The 25,121-nt window shown below is 34.8% G+C and overlaps 1 protein-coding gene across 1 annotated transcript; it reads left to right on the top strand.

Annotated features, from left to right (window-relative positions):
• Positions 1-17,414: 17,414 nt before the first annotated feature.
• Positions 17,415-23,778, top strand: ACOS5 (acyl-CoA synthetase 5). The gene is made up of 5 exons (XM_089424999.1): positions 17,415-18,449; positions 22,736-22,934; positions 23,055-23,200; positions 23,376-23,443; positions 23,535-23,778. Exons 1-5 carry the CDS (start codon positions 17,451-17,453, stop codon positions 23,776-23,778), a joined length of 1,656 nt encoding a protein of 551 aa, XP_089281125.1. The 5' UTR covers positions 17,415-17,450.
• Positions 23,779-25,121: the final 1,343 nt, after the last annotated feature.

Below are 25,121 nucleotides of genomic sequence, written 5' to 3'. Positions count from 1 at the left end.
TTTCTCTTTTATTTCACCACAAAGTCTTTTTGAGCCAACATTTGTCACACAAGGCCCTTTTAATGTACAATGACCAAGACAAGACCCAACTCGACATAACACACATAAGGCTAACATGAAAAAAAAAAAACAAAAGGAAAATTGTACATGAAACAAAACTTAGAGCCGCTATTGGAAATATTGCTTCAAATCTCAGTCATTTACAGGAAGAGTTTCAATCCTCCCGTCTAAGGATTTCAGCTTGAAGGTATTATGGATGAGCTTCTCTTTGATGGTGAATGGGTCAATCCACAGAGGTTGAAATTTCGTGTGTTTTCCTTTCTCTTTTTTGGCTTTGTCCCACTTCAATACTAAGTCACCCACATTGAAACTCTTTATCCCTGCGAATTTCTTGCTAAACCAACACTTAATATGGTTTTGATGGATGAAAAACCTTTCTTTTTCTTTAATCCTATCTTCCTCAATTTTTAGTAAGGTATATATCATGCTTTGTTCCAAAAGGCAAGGTCTACCTTGGGACTCTTAGGAGAGTTGCAAGGTTAGGAGATACAGGTTCGGGGAAAGATAACTTCTTTACCATAAACCAAAAAGTACAGTGAGGCTTTGAGGGAAGGCTTAGGAGTTACATGGTCAACCCATAATGGATGCGTCAAAGCATTGTGCCATTTCCATTGCTCTAAGAAAATGGTTTTCTTGATTATGCAGATAAGATTTTTGTTTATTGACTCATCTAAACCATTTCCCTGTGGTTAATAGTTAGATGCATGCTTTAATACAATATCATTATTTAATGTGAATTCATAAAGTTTCAATGAAGAAAAATAAGTCACATTATCAAATACAAGAGACGTTGGAACGCCAAAATTGGTTGTAATGTTCTGCTTGAAGAAGTGGATGACTTCCTGGTCATTAACTTGTTTTGAAGAAATAGCTTCTATCCACCGAGTAAAATAATTTGTCGCTATTAAAATGTATCGGTGTTTATTTGATGAATGTGGGAAAATTTATCTAATTACATCTTGTTCCCACTATTGGAATGGTTCCTCAATTTTTATTGGTAGCAGTAGGGTGACTGACTTCTTATCTCGACCAATGCATCTTTGATAAGCTGGGCACTTGTGAGCATAAGCATGAGCATCCTTGAATAAGGTGGGGCAATAATAACCATCCCACATTACTTTATGTGTAGTTTTTTTCACCTGCATAGTGACCACCTTTTGGTCCATCATGTAAATCGTTTAGTACCTTCTATGTGTCTTGAGGCTCAAGGCATCTTAGTAAGACACTGTTATAGTGATTTCTAAAAAGCATTCCATGAACTAGCTGATAAGATAGAGATTTAATGTGGATTATCCTCTTTTGTTTGTTCGATAAATGCATGGGAAAGGTGTTGCGCTCTATAAATGGTCATATGTCTGAATACCATGGCGTCATTGATTTTGTATGGGGAACATGTTCAACATTGTACATCTCTATTTTTTGCTCCCAACCTAAAAGATCTTGCTCGAGAGCATCTCTCGCTTCGGTTGTGAGTTGACAGATGCCATGAACCTTAATGGTATGAACTAGTTTGAACTCTAGATCATATTCTTGTAAACATGCCATCTAATTTTCCATCTTCTCACCCAACTCCTGTTGTACGAAAAGTGTTCTGACCGCTGGATGAGGCACTAATATGATCATGTGAGATTTAAGGAGATAGGGCTTGAAATATTTTATTTCCTTATATACAACATAAGTTTGTTTATAATTGGTAGGATAATTCAACTCTAACCCCTACAAGCCAACACTCATGAAAGATATAGGTTGTTCATTTCCTTCAACATTCTTCTGAGTCATTATGACCGCAATAGATAAATCCGATGCAAAAGTGTAAAGTAGAAAATAGTTTCCATAATCAGGACTGAATAATCCAAGTGCATCATCAATAGCTTGTTTAATTTGAATGCAAGTATCTTTTTCCCTTTTGTCCCATTTATAAGCCACATTTTTCTTAATCATCTCTTGTAAAGTTTTAACTATTTCAGCATAGTCAAAGATGAACTTTCGCAAGAAATTAATCTTTCCTAAGAAAGATTGCATATCCTTCTTATTCACTGGGAACGAGATCCGAGTTATAGCTTTGAAATTTTTGGGATCAACTTTTATTCCAATTTTTACAATGATTTATCCTAAGAGAGTGCCTTTTGACACACCAAAGATTATTTTCTTGGGATTAAGAGAAATCCCATATTTACGACACTGCTCAAATATTTGTCTGAGATGATGTACATGATCTGATCTTCTTTTGGAAAACACAGTTACGTCATCCAAGTAAACAACTAAACTTTGGCCAATCAAGTCACGGAAAGTGGTCTCTATTTCCCTTTGAAATGTAGCACCAACATTGATAAGTCAAAATGGAATATGCTTAAAGGAGAATGTTCCCCACTTGGTCTTGAAGGTAGTTTTGACATGATCCGGTTCCACCACTAGCACTTGATTAAAACCATCTAGCAGTGAGAACATATCAGACCCAAATATTGTTTGGAGGATTTGTTCCATGGATAGAACCAAGTAATTATATTTATCAGAAGCTCGATTAAGATTACGAAAATCAACACATAACCTTATCTCACCCAACTTCTTTCTAACTGGGACCAAATTTGAAACCGAAGGGGAATGTCTAACTTTGAAAATGATATGAGCATCAAACATCTTCCTCAATTCTTTTTGAATTAGGGGTTCTAGAATAGGATGAAATTTCCTTAGCTTTTACTGAAAAGGTTTTACCCCTTCTTTGATGGGAATGACATGCTGGATAATATGAGTACCATATGTCTTTAATCATCATATGTCCATGCAAACACATCATGATACTATTTGAATAGGAGTATGAATGCTTGTCGTTCTTGTGGAGAACAACATGTACTAAGGTTTACATACTTTGGATCTTCTTGAGTTCCCAAAATAACTTGTTCATATGACAACTTTGAGCTCTGATTCTTAGTGTTGATTGGCCGTCTAAACCAGTTTTTTAGGTCATATTATTTTTCCAGGGACACTACACCTTTAAGCATAGTGTTACCTTTCATTGCATTAGATGCCTCTTGCAAATCCTTTTTGTACTCATCCTCCTCAATGGCAGCATCTTTAAACACGTTTGCATTAGCCATAAAATGTAGTATCTGTTTTTTGTCATTAAAAACATGAAAATTAGTGGCATTATTTAGCACAAAGGGCTTATATATAATCTATATAGAAAAACATTTCTCAATGGTGACATTCATACTAGTGGTTGGCTCTGCTACAACATTTATAAGCCTAGGAATATAAATGTTATTGAAAGCTTTAAAGTAATTAATCAAACGCCATGCCTCCTGCTAGTAGTTTTTAATATTTGGTGAAACATAGTGGATAATATCATGTACCTGATGAGTGAGCACTTCTGAGTCACCAATTACATTGACCAACTCTACCTTCATATCGATGGATTTCTTTAGTCCAAGCATGAGTGCTTCATATTCAAAAGTATTATTTGCACACTCGGACTCCAAACAACATGATAGGATGTCCTTCTTATTTCATGGGTCTATGAATACGAAACTAGCTCTAGAGCCATCCTGCATTCTTGAACCATCAAAGTATAGAGTCCAAATATTATTGGCTACTAAAATGCTTCCTATAGTATTATTACTATTATGCACATCTATATTACACGATTCATTAGCAATAGTCGCAATAAAAGGAAGGAGCTCCACCTATGTATTAGGTGAGAGAGGTGATGGCTATGCTTGATAACACCCGTGATCAAATTCCAAGAAACAATTCCCAAATATTAAATCAACAAAAGCAACAAGCTCATTATGACCCTCAAGTGGTGTCACAATTTATTTTATGTATGGCTCGTTCTCCACTTGAATATAGTTTTTTATCCCCCGTATATGGAAGCCATAAGTGTGACCAATCTGTAGAAAAATACCCTTGTAATTTACTAGACCAATCTTAACTTAGGAGTATGCCATAGGCTTCAGGGATTTCCACAATTACAGTGTTTATACATTGGTGTGTTCGGTGATCAAATGATAATCAGATAATAACATTCATGCGTTCACCAATAGATTGGATGAGGGATATGTCTAGATTAATGATTTGTTCATTAGTTTTATCCCATTTAGCATTAATTTTACTAGTAACAGATAATGAAATTACATTCACAAATGCACTGGAATCGAATAACAATTACGGACATTATAATTAAAAATTTCAAACGTTAGCAAAAATGGGGGCGCAAAGATTGTTAGCATCTAAAGTTACAAGATTAACTACAGGTTCAAGGGCTTTATAAGACTTACCAAACACCTTTTGAGAAGTAGAAGCTTTGTCACCTGATGAAGGTTGAGAAAAGGCTTGGATGAGCAGTTCACGCTAGCCTACTATCTTCGCGAGCTCAAAGATGGAAATATTGTCGCGAGCTCTCTTTAAATATTCAACTATGTTGTAATCAATAGCATCACTTTTAGCAAGCAGTGCTAAAGTGTATGGAGGGGTGGTTTTATTTGACACTTCCAGAGTGACAGAATTATTTTTTTTGTTGGAGGAAGTGTTCTTAGAAGAAGTAGGATTTCGAGACTTACTTTGTGAATTTTGAGCAGGATTGACTAGCGGTCAGATCCTTCTTAATAATTTCTCCTTTATTTATGTCTCATCACCTCCTATTCATAAATGGACCCTTTGATCCTCAAACTATATCAACCATGTTGTTTCTGAGGAGTGGCTCTTCTTTGTGGTGGTTCTTCAACACTCTTCTAATTAGCATTGAGAATAAAATCAAAATCATTAACTACATGACCAATACATGTACCTTCTACATTCGTTGTACGTTCATTTTTTTATTTTGTTTGCTTAGACTATTCATCTGCTAGCAAAATATCAAAAATATGTGCAGCCAGAGCATTCATGTTGTGGCTCCATTGTGGGCATGTTTTCTCTGAATGAAATTATCGATGGAAAGAACAATAGTTATCCATGTATACACTTTCAATATTCAACACAACATTCAAACTCTAAGAATATTTAGTTGGTTGATTGTTGTCTTTCTTGTTATTATTCCTCCTGAATGGGAAAGACTTTTGGGGCTTGCTACTAGTAGAAGACTCACTTGACCTTCTCTTTAATTCTTAAACTTCGTTAGTGAGTGCCTTAAGCGATCTAGTCAAGCTCTCAATGTCTACAAAATCATTTTCTTTATCCTTACTTGAATAAGGTTGAGACTTCTTCCTAGTCTCCTTGGAGTCTTTAGATTCATCACCATCTATAATAACTCCAATGGCATGAAAATATTTCTCCACGATGATTGCTTCTACAAATTTTATAGCCAATGTCTCCTTTGCAACTCGTTTAACAAAAGAGGAAATGTTTGTAGGCAAGGCAAATATATAATAATCGATAGTGATTGAATCGTGAGGTCGGGTGCCGAGGGGGGAATTTTACAATATGAGGTTGAAGTATTTGAATTTCACCTTTTCCCCCTTCTTATTATTTCCGGGCTCTTTGAATTACATGGTGAGAGTATTCTCGAAGAATTTCTCTAAAATAATTTATTAAACTCTCTCCAACCATGGACTAAATTAACAGGAAGACTGTAGTAACATGCTAATCCTCTACCTTCTAATGTGAAAGGTAAAATGCTACAAGCAACATCATTGTATCATACCTATAACATCCATAGATGCGTATAAAAGTCTGATTGATATAATCTTCTGCCTTATTCTTCTTGTATGGATCAAACTTTGATAACAACTTTTCCGGGTGTCTGGGAATTCTATATAGGTAATCTGGAAGAGCGATTGGCCCTTGGGCCATCAAATACAATTTGTGATCATCTATGTCTTCGTCACTTGGTTCCTCCTCCTTTTTAGAATCCGATGAGCCTTCTCCTTCACCAAAACCATCGTTAAACTCAAAATTAGCTCCCAGTTGTTCTCGTCAGAAAGAAAAATGTCTTCCTCGTAATCTTTGTGAATGGGTGGAAGTGGCTCTTGTTGAACTGTGTCTTCCAAATATTCTACTACTTCCTCAAGAGTGGTAAAGACCAAATCTTCCATTGACGCAACCAATACACCTGTACAATTTATTTATTTCTTCTTGGGATGATGCAAAATATTATGAGTAGCAGGGATTAAACTGATAGATTTTGAAAATCGACAGGTTATAGGTCGCAGTGCCTAGAGTTGTTCATAGGTAACCTCGTAAGACAATTCCCGACCAGGCTACAAGACCCTTCTACTTTAGGAATAGGGGTTGGAATGGTGCTCGAAATATTATTTCCTTGTCCTAAAGATGAACGATTGGGATGTGTAAAGTTATCAACCATCAAAAATTGGTTGCCTTCCTTCTAGCACCAAAATGTTGACGGTGCTGGATACCACCAACATACAGGGGATCTCCCAGATATGAGGTCCCAATTAGACCTCACACTATTTGGTGTAGGAATCCCATCCAGACTATAGCCTAATTGTCGTTTACTTAAATATATGCATTAGCTTAAGTAGTTAGCATGAGAGAGAAGCGCACATGTGCTTTTGAATGAACGGGAAGGTGTGCCTTGTGGAATGTTCAATTGTCGATGTATCGAGGTTATTTCACTTCAAGGGAGAGAAAGCAAGTCTCTAAAATATAAGTAATAGTACTAAGCTAATGGAGACACATGCACATAAACAAGAAAGAATCATTGAACATCAAGTGAAATCGTTCACATAGATGCCACGATCGTTAAATCATTACAACACATTTCTAATAAGTTAAGCACCAAAATCACCAAAATAGTTCAATTACTCCAGTACATGTGAAAGCAAACATGAATAAAAACCATTATAAGAATAGTCTTAAAACATCCACAATCCATGCATGAAAATGTGCTAGCCAAAAGGCTTCAAGTATTAAGAAAAAGTTCCAAGATATATAAGTACAATGAACACCACTAGCTCCAATAGTGGAGCATTAGAGACACTAATTGCTCCCCAAAAGTACTATCTCTGTCTCTCTAATGCATATGGAAGAAGCAAAGATTAAAATTCCTTTGCATGAGTAATGAGGATCCTTTTATAAGTTGAGGCATGACCTTTCATGTCCTCGTGACTCTTGAATTTCCAACTTCTAATGACCTTTGGATTTCCAAATTACTTTTGGAATTACATATGACTCTTGGTATTACATATCTTTTGGACTTATATACATGAATATTTTGTCCATACATGAATCTTTGACTTCCACTTCTTTGTCTTTACAATGATTACATGATTACATCATAACTTCCACATCATCATGTGATGAGGACATGACAAGTCACTACCATTAATGGCTGGGACTCATAGTAACTAATGACATGGAATTTCTTTAGTGGGTGACATGGTTGCCACTAATGTATTTTCTCTTACATGTAGCTTCCAATCATTGATGTCTTCACCCTCCAAAGGGTATTTGATCTTATGGAGTCTTCAGGGTGCTTTGCTCATCAAGACTTCAATGAGTTCTTTATTTTTGAATGCTTCCTTTGCTTTCCTTTTGTTAGGGTCCAAGGTTTTAGAGATCAAATGTCTTTGTCTTTTTCATTCATTTTGAGATTTTGTGTAGTAGTTTAGCCTATCAACTCTTGTTGTCATAGCCTAAAGAGTCATTGTCTGATATCTCTACAAGTCTTACATAGAGGGTCCATAAAGATAAGACAAAACTTGAAGAGATTCTAATTCAAGGAGAAGGTCATGGGTTCATCTGCTCATATAAAGTTTCTTAGGGTTCAAAATGTTATGTGTCATTGGTTATTGGTCAGAACCATTAAAAAAGAAAACAAAATTGGTTCATTTCTAAGGTTTTGTTGAGTATGTTGTGAGTATGGTTCATTATGCCCATTCCACCATTTGTAACTCATGATCTCCTTCATATATCCCTATTATACACTTTTCCATTCATATACCCTTTCATATATCCTATTTCACAAATCCCTTCCATACACTACCCCCCTACATGTACATTTATATCTAACATCACATGCATATACACACCCCTTTCTAAGCTCACATGTCATCATTATCACCTATATTTATAAACTCACCTCTCATCGCGATCATTATTGATATTACACCTTCACAACTCATGACTATCATTTGCCTTTCATGACCATAATAACCATAATAACCCTCTTCTAAGGTCATACTCATGACCAAAGCAAAAGAAAAGGTCACACTTTCAAAACATTTTCATACAACCCTCATTTCTCTCTCCACTCTACAATTAGTGCTCTTCTCTAAGGGAAACTGATAGTCACACAATACAGGGTCGAGAGTAAGCTGACAGGGGTGTGAGGACAAGTTTTTTTTACTGTGGGAGGAACCTAATACGCAACAGCTACACAGTTGTTGCACAAGTTATGGCGCTGCACATCTGCTGCACAACTATTGCGCAATTGCCTCCAGCTACTTGTAGAGATTTCGCACAACTTAAAATTGGGTCTTCTTATTTCCAGATGTAGGAGACCTCACTTTCAGCCATATTTTTCCTATTTAAATCTCAGTTAGATATATATGGGTCATAATTGTATGCATTGTTTCACAATCGCTACGCAAACCTTGTTTTCAATTTGGTCTAAGTTGGGAATAGCATCAAATGCTTAGGGTTTTCGTGTAATGTATATGGTGTTAAAGTGTGTTGATTCATAAACTAGCCAGTCAAAATTATATGAAAATTTTCCCATATATATTGCACATTGTATATGCTACGTGGGTAAAAAGGTTGGCGGCACACTAACAAGAAGAGCCTTGTAAATTTTGTTAAAAATCCATATCAGCCAACTTTCCAGTGCGATGTCAATTTGCAGTCACCTTTGCATTTCGTTGTCATTCCTCCAAAAAAATTATGTTTGTTTATTGCATTGCCATTCCTCCAAAAAAATTATGTTTGTTTATTGCGTTGTCATTCCTCCAGTTTATTGTGTTGTCACTCCTCCACAAAGTTCCATTTTTTTTTCAATGCACTGTCATTGTTCCAAAAAGTCAAATTTTGTGTTGTAGTTTTTAAAAAAAACCACATGGAAAGCCCAACTAGAAAAAGAAAAAACAAAGGAGGAGAAGTGGTTCATATTGAGCCTAGAAGCCTAGACATGGTGAACTCTGACCCAATCATTAGAGCAACATTTGAATTAACAGGGTACATATCTTTTTATGAAAAAGTCCATACTCATGGCCATCATTTTCAACTTTCAAATATGTTTTCCCTTAAATTCAAAGGTGACCTAGAGTTTGTAGTTCTGACAAAACCATTTTTCAAGCTACAACAATTCCTTTAGAGGGAAAGAGTTGGTTCAAAGGGAAGGAATTAGATGCCTCATACTTCAAAGAGTTTGTAAAGCCTCAGTTCAAAAACAAATATGATACCACATTCCCAAGGACTTATTTTTTGGATCACTATAGTCAATTGTTGAAGGTTATACAAATGTATTTTGCATGTGATGGTCGCTTTAGCAAGGTGTATTAATACCACATTATATTTATTATGCATTTCACTGGTAAAAAAAAACTTGAATTTGCCCTATTACCTATTTAAAATCCTATGTAAGATGGTAGAAAGGGTTTAGTCAAAAGGGGACAAACACTTTCCTAGCCTATTTCACTTTTCACTGATCAAAATGGTTGTTTTGCATGAGATAGAGAAGAGAAAGATGTCTTGGGATAGTTTCTTATCAACTTCAGGTTTTTGGATCATGCAGACATTTCTCCAGATGAATAACAACCTAAAGATAAAGAGATAGAGGCATCTAAGGCCAAAGTGACAGTGGAAGAGGCCGAGGTACCCAAAGCTACGTAGATAGTTAAGGAAACAAGGAGGGATAAGAGATACCAATGGAAGAAGCATGATTTATACATATGCCAAGAACTAGGTCGAGGACTATATTTTCTGCAATATAATTGATTGAGGAGACAACTCCTCAAGTTGATATCTCGCAGGATATGCCAAAAAAGGGTACAGGGGAGAAACAATATGTTCAGATGGAGGAGAGCAAGGATATTTAACTCACAAAATTTCAAGACATACTTGCCAAGGCCCAACTTCAGATTGTCTATTTGCAAAATGAAAATAGATAAATTAGGCACACAACAGAAAAGGTATCACAGTAAAAAGAAAGTGAATTTTCCAAGAGACCTTACAGGCCTACAGCTGAAGAAAAAGGAAAGCATGCAATTGATGTGGAGGAGGTAAAAGAACCTAGTGTGCCACTAAGGAGACCTATCACAAGGTCAACAGCTAAAGGGAAAGAGAAGATGGAAGAAACTTTTCAGGAAATAGAGAAACTAGTGTTTCATTAATGGAAGGAATATCAGAGGTTGTTTGAAGAGATTGAAGTCTGCCAAAGGCAATTTAACTAGATAGCAGAGAAAAATGAAAACTGCAAGAAGGCCATAAATTATACTATCAAAGAAGATGATACTCAAATTGTAAAAGCTTTGGATGCATTTGATGGAGCCAAACATTTCATGAAATGGACTCTTCCCCTGCATAGAAATCTAAAGAATTATTGCTTGAGAAATCTAATTTTGAGGAGAAGATTGAGGGTGATGAAGAAAAAAATGGAAAAGGCTAGGAGACAACTCAAGAAGGCCAAACAGTCCAAACAACCACCTAGTGACTTGCTTATAGTAGTACATCCAACTGATGAAGTTAAAAAAATCTCCAATAAAGAGGCCAAATCATCATCTAGTAAGGCCAAGCCATCATCCAACAAGAAGAGAAAGAGGTAGTTTGGGTGATAATATACTCTATCTCAATTACTGGAAGTTCATTTTATGTAGCTAGGCTCATTTTGCAATTACCTAGGGTTACATGTTTTTTAGGAAAATTATGGAGGATTTTTGTCTTTGAAGCTTGTTGGGAGTCATAAGGTACAGGTGATGAACTATTAGACACTGTTTTTTTTTGGAGTAGGAAGAGAAAGACAAACTCAGAAATTTAAAATTTTGTTGCACAAATGTGATTAGGTAGTTTTGAGCTTTGCACGCATGGAAGGAGGTATCAGATGGGTCCTACTCCAACTCAACAGCCTTTTCATCATCCTCATCAACTCGGTTTCACTCAGTGCAGCTCGTGTCTATGCTAAGCTGGAGCCTACTGCATGTGCAAATTATCTCTCAATTTTTTTGTCTTTCAAGTCAGTTTTGGACCTTGCTATTATGATATTAGTGACATGGATGGAAAAATATGGATAGGGATTAGAGAAGTAGATAAGATAAAGATGATTTTATCAAAAAAGATATTTCAATTTTATTTTTATCTTTATCTTAGCTTTTAGCTTTTAAAACTTGATGTTTCTAAATTGAAGATGTTTCGATCCTCTCAAGTGGATGAAAGATACATTGTATCTAATTTTGATATTTCACTCTACCTAATATATTTAAACTGTACAAAACAAGAGAAAAGGGTTTGGATTTGGGAGAAGACCTGTGTATGTATTTTCTTTTGCTGAAATAAAATTACCAGTGCAGGAAATTTGTCACTTGACCAGAGATTCTTGTGGTATGCATTTCAAGTTTCTGTGGCTTTTCTTATGTGTATGTTACTCATTGTGTCTTTGTTTCAATTTTTCACTTCTAAATTGACTCTAGAATAGTTTTTTCAGAATTCATTTATGCTCACACTCTAAATGATTGCTCTTCTTTCTAAACTATAATGGAATTAGCCTTTAGATACATGCTCCTTTATGGTATTCTTATAGATATTTGATCATGGAATATATGTTTCAGAATTCAATTCATGCTATGTTACGTGTGGTTGAATATCTTTGTCTGATTTCAAGTTATTTGAGAAACTCCTCCTATGCTATGACAAATGTTGTGAATTGAAATAGTACCTGCCATGACTTTGTTTTCATAAGTGTCTAATGTGAAGCTCTAATAATTTTATATAAAACTCTGAATGATGGATCCATGCTCAGTGACCCTCCCTCTCAAGTCTATCAACCATTTTCATGAAATCCTATTTATTTTTACAGGTCTGACCTCTGTCAAATGTCCTTGAGCGTTATTGATTACATAATTTGTATTTATTTCAAGTGACGGAGCCTCCTTCGGTTGGAAAAGGTTGTTTTTCTAACCAAAAGATTTTTGTGTTTGCCCCTATAAATCTTTCTCAACTAGAGGTCCAATTATAGGGTGATAACACCTTCTTTTCCCGATCTTCTTCATGCATGTTTTCCATTTTGTTCTTGTAATTGCAATCACTTAGGGCAAGCAAACATCAGCCTGAAAAATATCCTATTCTAACATATTTCATGTAGATTTTTTGTTCATGTCTTAACAGTGCGCTTAGAAGGAGAAAAGAGATCTTTTGGGTGCATTGGCATATTTTGAAAGGTTGAAGGGTTGAAGAGATGAAGCTTCAAGGCTTCGAGACGCACACATGAGCTCAAGAGGAGACAGAAAACTAAAGGGGGGCATAAGTCGCATGTCTGAAGGATAAAGGATGAGGCTTTAGGCTTTGCAAGTGCATTGCGTGCTAAAGGGAGACAAGTAGGGTGTAGGGTACAGAGGTGAAGGCTGAAGGGGAAGGCTTCGTAGCTTCAAGGTGTGCTCATGTGCTCAAGAAGGCAAAGGAGGGCACAGGGCACAGTGTGAAAGGACGAAGGATGAGGCTTCACGGCTTCAAAGTGAACTCATGTGCTCAAAATGGCCAAGGAGGGCATAGGGCACATTTTTGAAGATTGAAGACATTAGGCTTTGGGCCTTCGAGGCGCGCTCATGTACTCAAGAAGGGCATAGTCCTCCAAGTCGAAGAAGTGCGCTCAAACGAAGACTTGGTTTTTTAGGACGTAGTTTGGAACAAGGAAGGGGAAAGAGGCTTAGGAGTGTGTTATGCACCCTTGGACGGTGTAGGGTGTACTTTAAAATAATGAAGGATTCTCGCTCAAGTCTTAAGAGTGCACTAATGTGCTTCTTTCCTTAATGGGTTCACTTTGCAACCAAAATTTGTCTAAGTCTGAAAGATTGGACAAGGGGAAAATGTAATGAGTTTATACATAAAATCATGTGTGACACATACCAACTCATCAAGCTTGTCATGATAAATAGACATCAAAATTCCAATTTACATACATTCCCCAAGTACAACAAACAAAGTGTGTGCGACTTCGACCAAAAAGTGTCGCTTTGCAACAAACAAAGGGGTCATGACCATGAAACACACTAGAGATATTCTAATCAATGCAATGACACTCAAGGATGATCAAGAATACTTGAAACATATTGCATGACTTGAAACGACACCCAAAAACCAAGACAACACTTGATATAACAGTTAGTTAGGCTCCAAAATTTGAATATAGTGAAATTTTGGAGGGTGTCGTAGCAGCGACAACACTTCACTAGAATAGAAAAAATCCAAGATATTTTCTTAAATGAGACACACTTGTGGCATAATTATAGTGTTTTTACTTCATGTTTTTGGGGTTCAATTTGCCTTGGGGTCGACTTGACACTAGTTGGGATGACCTAAGTTTTAGCATGGAAATTAATATATACATTTCAAAAATTCATATCTTCTCAACTGTGGGGATTTAGGAGGCATTTGATATATCCTTAGAAAGGTAATTGAATAAGCTTTCCATCCATATATCCTATTTTCCCATTTGAGCTAGGTAATTGGAGTAAAAAATCCTTCAAATATAGGGTATCCAAATGGGACATGCTTGTACTTTGGTAAGGTCATCTTGACAAAATATTTCATATCTCCTCATTGCTATGGAATTAGAGGGAGTGTCATATACCATATAAAAGGCCTTGGAATATGATATTTTACTATATAATTTCCTATTTCATTTGGACAACCTTTCACATCAATAACAATCATTTTCAACAAAGTTTCACGCTTGCTAAAAAAATAGACTTAGAAAAAAAAAAAAAAAATATAACTGAGGAGTGTGCATAATGAATACATCCTTGCAAGTTCAGTCATGTTAGGTACTCAAGTACAAAAAACTATGAAAAATAATCAATGGGACTTAAAAATCTGTAGTCGTGTTAGGTCTGATATAGAAAGAACTATAATCAATGAGTCATGAAACTTTGTATACATGTTAGGTATTAGTGTATTGAATAACTTATGCAAAACAAAATATGATAAAGGTAAGGTAAGGAGGTAAAACCCAATGGGAATAATTCCCCCCCCCCCTTCGCCTCAAAATACAATGTATACTATCTCTATATCTATTGTGCAATTGCTATAAAGAAGGATTGTGTTTGGTTATTAACCCATCATTTATCTATCTTCAATCTATCTTATACCATGATGTGAGAAGCATTTTTCTACTGGTTGAACCTTGTATTTGCATACAATAGTAGTGAGAGCTTATGAAGTACCAAAAATATGAAAACTTGTGGCCACATATGAGAGAATAGGTGTAAGGATGTTCAAAGACCTCACATTAATGGTTACATTCATTCCTCCCCTACCAAACCCTTCCAATATGGTTACTTCCATTAATAATATATCATCTAACACTAGTGGACCCCTTGAACATTCAAATCCATTGGTGACACCAATGTTTGCAGATATCATCTCTTTTGTAACATCCATGTTCCTTATTCTAGTTCATATCATTTAAAAAGTAATCCAATCGACCTTTGTTGAACGCGACTTGAAGATGCAATAGGAAGTGGATATGAATCAATATCTTTTTCCAAAATAAGTCTTCACTTCGCTACCTTCACATGACTTCCTAGACACTATGTTACCTTCGAATGAGGATATCATGGAGTTCATGGCCATAGTAGATCAACCTTATGCATACCTGCATCATTAATCATCCATTATTTTTGATATGGAATAGGTAAAGATCGACATAAAATACCAAGTTTCTATTGTCATAGTGGATTGGCCCTAATTTGTTGACCCAAAACATAACATATATTTAGAAGAAAATTTGGAAAACATTTCTCTAGGAAACCATATGCATCAATATCTCTAGGAAACCAGGATTCATGGAAAATATCCTCATAGGCGCAAATTATTCTCCCAATGGATTCAAATTATATGCTACCCTATTTAAGGAATTCCACAACATCTTCACTGTGTTTTATGAGAAAATGTTTGGTATTGACCCCTAGATTGTCATTCATGGAATTAAAATGTATGACAGATCAAGATAGTCTAGTACAAGCTCCAACTAGTTAATTCATGTAAAGAAGCCACCATCAAGGCACAAATAAAAAAATTATTCATATAGAATTTATTTCTTCCAGTTCCTTTGACGAATGGGTATCCAATCATGTTCCAATAGTTAATAAACATGGTACCATTTGAATTTGTGTTTATTGTTTGGATTTTAAAAATGCATGTCCAAAAGATAACTATCCTACCCCATTCATCCATCAAATCATCAATGAATGTGACAATAGTGAAATATTTTCCTTCATGGATGATCTTTGATTATAATCAAACAAAATAAAACTGGAAGATCTGTACAAAATGGCCTTCATATATCCTGGGGCACTTTTTCTTATTGGAAACTACCATTTGGTCTTTAAAATGTTGGATTCACTTCCTACCAGGTCATGTCATATGAGTTGCATGACACTCAATTAGCATTATGGTTTTAGACCTTCTAAAATATTCTTGGAAGTCTACATGTCATCAACCCCACACGTGAATAATGGGGGTTGATGTGACATCCACTCAGTACCATGGTGGTCAATAGGGAAAGTCAACTTGTGAGAGGCATAAATTCTGCATATGAACTCCAATTGAGGTGATTTCACACCATTGGAAAGATATCATTGTGTATAATAGTATCAAGGGGATATAAGCTATATAATAGTATCAATGGGATACAAGCTATTTCATAAATTTTTGACCGCAAAAAGTGCAACTTAATGCCTCAAAATGGCTCTAGAAGTTTCCAAAGCCCAAATCTGCAAAGTGAGAACTACAACTAAAACAAACAAACATTTTTTGGGAAAACATGGTTTATTAACCCATGGGAAAAATTTAACCCCTACAATTTTCCCCATTATAGATCAAATATGCCAAATGACATAAAAATAAAAAGAACATGTCACACACTCCTTGAGAATGATAAAATGTGAATTGATACTAGTGTCATGTAGAAGGACAACCTCCTTTACACCTTCTATTTGCAAATAATTGTTAATAATCTATGAAAAACTAACTCTCTTTACTATATATAAAAGGTAAAAGACATATTTACAAATAATAATCCTACTAACATATAATAATAACAATAATATGACAATAATAATGAAATGGTGCAAGGTTTACATGTTCAACACAAAGTCTATGATTAAATTTCAAACTTGCTTTACTTATGGAAGATGTGGTCAAGTAAGGCTTTAAGTTCACAATGAACTATCATTCACAGTTTAAATTTCAGCAACTTCTTGAAATATGTATAATTTATCTATTTCACTTTTTTTCTTATGTGATTCATTGTTCTAATAGGTCAGTGACCACTACCTCCACCGAATATTGTACCACACATATCCACTTTAATGGGTAACAGCTATGTCCATTATGTCCATCGAATATTGTACTAAGTAGATCCACTCCAAAGGGATCACTTCCACACAGCCCGACCTTAAGAGTATCAAAAGAATTTAACCCCTACCCTTTCAATAAGAGAAATGCTTTAATGGACCAACTAAACTAACCCTCTAAACTTATTTATTAAAAAACTTCTCCCTTCCAATTATTCATTTGAAATATCCACTTTCCAATTTAGTTAGTAATTTGATACTTCATCTGCAAAGTTCAAAAACCTTATAAGGCATTGCACTGCAAATATTATCCATCATTTGGTGAAGCATTTGTCAAAAGGTGCTAAAACCAGCCAAAAAAAATAATGAGGTTGAACCAAAAAGAAATAAAGAAAACAAGTGAACGAATTCCCTGCAAGTTGCAAGTTGCAAGTTGTGGTTTCCTTATGTAAATTTTACCTTTTACTTCATTTGCAAAATCAAAGACCTTATAAGCCATTTTACACCGCCAATAAAATTTATTTGCAAAATTCCACGACCTTATAAGCCATTTTACACCGCCAATATAATAAAAAAATAAATAAATAAATCAGGCTGAGAAAAAAAAAAGTTCAGTCAGCAGGAATCCATGACCCAACGGTTCACCGTCAGTCGGTCCTGACCTGCATTTTCTTTACCACATTTGCCTAACCATTCATCCCTTGTTTTCCACCATTCACGACTTCACTTTTTATATGGTTAGAAATACATATCACACGCGTGGCGCATCATGCTGAAGCCGTGAATTTTATGCAGGTGAAGGGAATAATGCAATATCTGATCTACCACACTTATTTATATATCTTTAAAAGCCTGCTCAGGCTAACACATACATTCATATGAGCCATCTGCAAACTTGGTTGTTTGTTTGAGGTTTTGCTGCAGGTGAACATTAATATGGAAGGCCAAATTGCAGCATTAAGCAAAGAAGATGAGTTCATTTTTCACAGCCCTTTTCCTGCAGTATCTGTTCCAGAGAATATAAGTCTTCCCCAGTTTGTTCTGGAAGGTGCTGAGAAATACAGTGATAAGGTGGCCCTAGTGGAGGCCTCCACTGGCAAGGAGTACAACTATGGTCAGGTGATTTCGCTCACAAGGAATGTTGCAGCCGGGCTCGTAGACAAAGGCATTCAAAAGGGCGATGTGGTATTTGTTCTGCTTCCAAATATGGCAGAATACCCCATTATTGTGCTGGGAATAATGTTGGCCGGGGCAGTGTTTTCTGGGGCAAATCCTTCTGCACACATCAATGAAGTTGAAAAACATATCCAGGATTCTGGGGCAAAGATTGTTGTGACAGTTGGGTCTGCTTATGAGAAGGTGAGGCAAGTGAGACTGCCTGTTATTATTGCAGATAACGAGCATATCATGAATACAATTCCATTGCAGGAAATCTTTGAGAGAAATTATGAAGCCGCAGGGCCTTTTGTACAAATTTGTCAGGATGATCTGTGTGCACTCCCTTATTCCTCTGGCACCACAGGGGCCTCAAAAGGTGTCATGCTCACTCACAGAAATCTGATTGCAAGTCTGTCCTCTACCTTGTTTGATGTCCATGAATCTCTTGTAGGAAGTTTCACCACGTTGGGGCTGATGCCATTCTTTCACATATACGGCATCACGGGCATCTGTTGCGCCACTCTTCGCAACAGAGGCAAGGTCGTGGTCATGTCCAGATTCGATCTCCGACACTTTATCAGTTCTTTGATTACTTATGAGGTCAACTTCGCGCCTATTGTCCCGCCCATAATGCTCTCCCTCGTTAAAAATCCTATTGTTAACGAGTTCGATCTCAGCCTCTTGAAACTCAAAGCTGTCATGACTGCAGCTGCTCCACTGGCCCCGGATCTACTGCGAGCGTTCGAGGAAAAATTCCCTGGCGTTGAGGTTCAAGAGGTATATTTCTGTTCTTGTTCCGAACTTGGATCTAGGTAGGTTTGAATCTGTGCTTGTAACAGTTTTTTATATTTATCCTGGTTAGCGTAGATATATGTCAAACTTTCGGATTTAGACTGGCATAGGTTTATGATTTTTTATTTTTTTATTTTTATTCACGGTTATCCCTGGTTTCAGTTTGGTTTCAGTTTTGCATAGGTTTATTATGCTTTTTTATTTTTTTTCGGAGGAAAAAACGCTTTTGATTTACATTAATAAAAATAGATAGTACAATTTTCATAGTTTTTTAATTAAAAAGACTTTTTAATCAACCTTACAGTACTATTGAAACTACTTTTTCTCCTATAAACTTTACCAGCGTTATAATCCATAACTTCCATTCTTTCATCTGCGTCCAAAAAACAAAACTATCTTACAGTACTATTGTTACTACTTTTTCTCCTATAAACTTTACCAGCGTTATAATCCATAGATTCCATTCTTTCATCTGCGTTCAAAAAACAAAACTATCTTTCTATTAACAATATGACATTACATACCTCCAAGTTCTATGAAAAGTTTATGCTGTAAGTATTTGTCATGGCTCTGGCTCTTTGTTCATATGGAGAAAAGAAAAACTTACCAGGATTCTTATCCATTCTTTTCTTTGATGGCAAGTGTGTTGTCCAGTTATGCTCCTCGTAAATGTAATGGAAATTGATATGATGGTAGGTGCTTACGAGAGTCCTTATGTGTTTCATCTAATTAGCTAATATGGGAGGAATGAAACTGTTATATCCTTTGACTGAGTCAATTCATTTGCGTCACTATAGATCTCTATGTGTTCCAAACCAATCCATTTTGCCGCGATCAATACTCCCCATAGTGCACTAGTGCCTTGACTCCATTCCCATTAGAAGTGAAAGAATTTACCTGGTTCTATAACACTATAGATCTCTATGTGTTCCAAACCAATCCATTTTGCCGCGATCAATACTCCCCATAGTGCACTGCTTTACTATTTGTGCCTTGACTCCATTCCCATTAGAAGTGAAAGAATTTACCTGGTTCTATAACTATATAGGCACTGCATCCACATTTCCCCTGGAGCATGCACCATCGAAAAACCCCACTAGATATTTTTGTCAAATGTCTCTGCATTTGAAAAATCTGGACTTACCATTATTCTTGAGTGGTCCATATGCCTTGAAATATGCAACAGTTTTAATGACATTCTCCCTCACTACCAGATATTTATTATAAAAAATAAGTTTGTTTCCATGGTGCGAGATGGACCAAATAAGATATAAATAAAGAAATTTGTATCTTTCATGTGTTTTGAACCAAATTCTCGAACAACATCTCAATGATGAATAATGTTGAAGTGGTACAATGTCGAAAATGTCCATGACCCCTTCCCAAAGTGCTTTCGCATAAGAGTAGTGCAAAAATAGATGAACAATATCTTTTGTGCTATTCTTACATAGGAGGCAGATCCCCAGGCTAGAGTACCCTCTACGCTATAGGTTGTTCCAGGTCAATATTTGATCCAGAATAGCCAACCAACTCAAACATTTGATATTATTAGGTATTTTCCCTTTCCAAATAACCTAAACCTAGGTTGGAGACTAATTCCCCTTATCTTTCCTTTGCATTTCGTTGTATATTTCCTTAACCATCAGAAGTCCCTTTTTGAGGATAACTCCACCCCCCCCCCCCACATGTCATTTGGTCCTCCTGATCATTAAGGGAGATACATGCATTTATGAGATTTGCAATATATACTTCCCATTCCCAAACATAATCCCCAAGCACCTATATATCGCAGCTCGAATCCATGTTTGTCGGTCAATACAGAGTTCATTATGACAGAAAATTTGTTTAAGGAAGATAATCTCTTTATCATGAAGGAAATTAAGGATCTGAAATGATAATGAATGGTTTCCCACCATACCTTTGATTGCGTCCAATCCAATCTTGATCTTGGATCCATCCCCTACCTCCCACCATACAAACCCCAAGAGCTAGTGGATATTTTTCATCATACTTTTCCAGATGTATGATGAAATAGATTTATTTTTAGCCTCTCCCCTAATTCATGTAGTGAAACATTGCCCGCAGAAGGATCAATGATACCCCATCCACCTTCCTCAATAGGTATAGCAATGAGGGACCATTTTACCAAATGAATCTTCTAAGTCCTGACCCAAATAAAGCGCTCCATAATAGATTCAATCATTTTTAATAACTTCCCTAGGAAGAAAAAAAAGATGCATCAAACATATCGTTATATTTTGTAGTACTACTTTTAACATAATCATTCAACCTCCCATAATCAACCATCTATATTTCCAGCAATCTAATTTCTTATGAAACCTCTCTACCAAACAATCCCAATTTTTTTATGGAACTTCTATACCAACCAATCCCAATCCTTGTTATGTTACATTAACTATTGAAACCCAAATATGTAATACCTTCATCAATATTTCGGTTCATTCATACATAATCCCAATCCCAATCCTTGTTACATTAACTATTTGGCTTCAGATTGAAACACAAGTATGTCGATGGATTCATACATAGTCCCAAGCCTCGTTAAAGGATTTCATGATGTTATGTAACACTGTCCATTCAATGATAGCATAGGTTTATTATGTATTCGGTTTTATTTTCATTTGTTCATAGGCTAACCTTGGTGTATGATGATAATAATGCATATAGGGTGATTAATTCTTCATTTACAAAATATATAATTAAACGTTGGACACTCGGAATTTTTATTTTTATTTTTATGAGTAAAGTAATATGTATTGATATTATTTTCTATGAAGTTTTAATTTTTTCTATGAAGTTTTAAATTTATGGAAAGGATTCTATGAAGTTTTAATTTTATAGAAAGGGGTTAAGATTGAGATGAGAATTATTTATGGGAAAAATAAATTATTTTAATAGATATTTAGGTTAAATTATGTATTTAGTTTTAATATGGATTCAATACTAGATATTCAGGGAAAATAATAGTATTTTACTGGCAGGAAAATTATGCAAATTATGCATCTGGTCTTAATATAAGTTTAACAAATCAATTGAAGTGAATCTGACTGTGGAGGATAACATTCATTCTTAATCACCTCAGAATTTATATATATATATATATATATGAATGATGATTAAGATCATGTTTGAGGGGAGTTAATGATTAAAAACATAGTTGTATGGAGATATGTTCCTTGTCTAGAAAATATAAAGTCTCATACATCAATTTGATATTTAACTTGGAAGTGATTTTAAAATTAAATTATTATTATTGATTTTTATTATTATTAAAATGTTTTATTTTAATGAATTTGTAAATAGAAAAATATATTTTTTAATATTTTTCTTATAAAATATAATATAATTTTTTGTTATTTCTAAATATGTTTTTAATTGTATTTCATATTATTGCAACTTCGTCTCCACCTTACATCATCTTTTAGTTCGGAACTGTGTTTGGGTACATTGTTTGTTGTGTTTGGGTACATTATTTGTTGTCTTTCTCCGGTTGATTCAATTCTATCTATTCTTTTGGGATATATTTATTCTAATATACTTTAATACACTTTAATGACAAATTATTAGTATATTTGAATATACTCTTTAAGTCACAAGTTATTAATATATCTGAATATATTTTTGGATTAAAGTAATATTAAATTTGATGTTTAGAAACTTAACTTAGATCACTTTGATTATAAAATTTCAAGATTAAAAAATAATAAAAATAACATTTTTATGAAAATAAAAATAAAGATTATAAAATGATAATAAAAAATAAATAAAAAGTTTATTAGAAAAACTTCTAACCCGTTTTTAAGATTTAAAATAATAAAAATAACAATAATAGCTCCATGAAAAACGAAGATAAAGATTATGAGAATGAAGGTAAACTTATAGTAGTGAAGGAGTTTATTAAAAAACTTCCCTCCGCGTCTGGAGGAGTTTATTAAAAAAAACTCCACATTTCCTTTTGCCCTTAATGACACGGTGCTTGGAGGTTTACCGGAGAAAATATTATTACAGAACAGGTGGAATTTATTGACCTACATTAAGTTTTCCCAACAAATTTCAACCCTGCATGCTTAGAGTGAATTGCATGAAAATACCATTACAATTTTGACGGCTGAGGCCGTTCAGAATAAATGACTTCCCTCATTTCAACCTATATGCAGCTTCATTTTTATGGATTGTCATCTATTTGTCCCAGTTTATGAACGTCTGAATCCAGTAACATTGTTTCTTTGTTTTGTCTTTTTTATATACAGGCCTATGGTCTTACGGAACACAGTTGCATCACATTGACTCATTGCGCTCCCGGAAACATACGTGGGAGAGCCAAGAAGAGTTCGGTTGGTTTTATTATTCCCAATCTGGAGGTGAAGTTTATTGATCCTGAAACTGGAAAGTCATTGCCCAGGAATTCCATTGGGGAGGTGTGCGTCAGAAGCCAGTGTGTCATGCGAGGTCAGACTCAGATCCCTGCGATGAAAGCCCCTGTGCAAAAGTGACATTGCAGACTGTAATGTATAACAATATAGGTTTAGGGTTACTGTATTTCTCAACTGCATTGCATTAATTACGCAGGGTATTACAAGAAACCGACAGAAACCGAGAAAACAGTGGACAGCGACGGCTGGCTGCATACTGGGGATGTCGGTTTCATAGATGACGACGACGACGTATTCATCGTCGACAGAATTAAAGAGCTGATCAAATACAAAGGTTTTCAGGTACAGAGACTTTAGATATAAATTGGGTAACAATATAAATATAAATGGGGTAGCAGGTACAGAGACTTTAGATATAAATTGGGTAGCAATATAAATTAAATGGTTCATAATGTGTAATAGTTACTAGAAAAACTTCTAACCCGTTAGTGTGTAATGCAAATAATGTACATTGCAGGTTGCTCCTGCAGAGCTGGAAGCCATTCTACTCTCTCATCCATCTGTGGAAGACGCAGCAGTGGTTCCGTAAGTAACCACATATATATAATATTTTCTTAAAATTCTGTGAACCAAATATTCATTTCTGTTCTCATTGGGATTAGTTAATACTGTGCAGTTTACCTGATGAGGAAGCAGGGGAGATTCCAGCGGCGTGCGTGGTGATGGCAGCCAGTGCTACGGAGACGGAGGACGACATTTCAAAGTTTGTGGCGTCGCAGGTGGCTACATACAAGAGGGTGAGACTGGTGAAGTTTGTGTCCACCATTCCTAAATCTTCTTCCGGAAAGATCCTTCGCAGACTTCTGCGAGATAATCTCTGTGAAACACTCAAAAACCAGCGCCAACCATTGTCCACTTAGGCTTTGCAGCGTTATATATAAATAAATCAAACGTTCTAGGGATGGGATTATAGCCCCATAACACATATTTTGAAATTACCAAAGCAAACTTGTCTAGTGTAGTTTGTTACAGACACTCCTCGCCCTGCTTTGAACATAATATATACAGATCTCTCTACTGAGTTCATTTTATTGCAGCAAGCGGTGCTGAACATTTTAATTTGATTTCGATTCGCTTGGTATGGATGTTTTTAATATGCGTTTTCCATTTGAAAATAAAATTTTACAATTTTGTTTAATTTCATTTGAATTTTATAGAGTACACATTATAAAGTTTTACTTTATTCTAATTAGTAGCGTTAAACTTAAATTAATTAGTTTATATTATTTTGTGGTTTACGTTATATTTAATTAACTATTTTATTTATTATATTATTTTGTGAATTACGTTATATTTATACACTTAAATTAGTTATTTTATTTATTATATTATTTTGTGATTTATTTTTATTGGTGGATAGGTTTATTTTATAATTCAATGTAAAGTTGATGTGTAAAATATTATTTAAATAAAAAAATTATGTTAATAAGTATGTTTATTTTAAATTAAGATTTTGATTATTTTAATTAACTGGTAATAATTATAAAATAGATGGTAGGCACTTAACTTCTATAGAATATTCCAGAATAGTTTTAATAGTATATACAAATGAAAGGTTTAGATTTATTTCAAAAGTAGTTATGCGTTCTTTTACTTTTTAATTAAATTTATTAATTAAAAAAGAAGTAGTCTAATTTATAGAGGAAATGACTTTTTCCACTACATTTTTTCTGTTAATTTTAATCAAAATTATATAGAGTTTTAATAGTATATACAAATCAAAGGTTTAGATTTATTTCAAAAGTAGTTATGCGTTCTTTTACTTTTTAATTAAATTTATTAATTAAAAAAGAGGTAGTCTAATTTATAGAGGAAATGATTTTTTCCACTACATTTTTTCTGTTAATTTTAATCAAAATCAAATAGAGATTTTTAAAAACTTGTGGTTAAAATGTTTAATTTTCATAATGAGTGCCCTAGGGGTTTTCTAGGGTGCTAAATCCATTTATGCATTCAAAAATATATTTTAAACAACAAAAAAAATCTTAAAATTGTATTGCCGGATTTTGGGGAATTGGCCTAAAAAAGGCTATTTCATCTATAAGTTAGACTACTTCATTAAAAAATGCCATATGAACAAGTGTCAAGTGTCTTTTTTTGTAAGCCTATACAAAAATTTTCTATTAATAATTTTTTTTTACATTGATAACATGCTTATCCAAAAAGACTAATCTAAGAGTGTAAACCTCTAACCAAATATTTG

Source organism: Pinus tabuliformis, chromosome 4_2 (genome assembly GCF_031772625.1).
Source record: "Pinus tabuliformis cultivar Carrire ecotype Pingquan chromosome 4_2, CPIR1, whole genome shotgun sequence".
Lineage (NCBI taxonomy): Eukaryota > Viridiplantae > Streptophyta > Pinopsida > Pinales > Pinaceae > Pinus > Pinus tabuliformis.
Note: the sequence above shows the minus strand (reverse complement) of the source record. Positions and strands in the feature narration are given on the sequence as shown.

What these genes read in the sequence shown, in the direction of transcription:
- ACOS5 (XM_089424999.1), top strand. Translation starts at nt 17,451, where the DNA reads ATGGAAGGCCAAATTGCAGCATTAAGCAAAGAAGATGAGTTCATTTTT. An exon ending in TCAAATACAAAGGTTTTCAG is followed by an intron (nt 23,201 to 23,375) that starts GTACAGAGACTT and finishes TGTACATTGCAG; the next exon opens with GTTGCTCCTGCAGAGCTGGA. An exon ending in GAAGACGCAGCAGTGGTTCC is followed by an intron (nt 23,444 to 23,534) that starts GTAAGTAACCAC and finishes AATACTGTGCAG; the next exon opens with TTTACCTGATGAGGAAGCAG.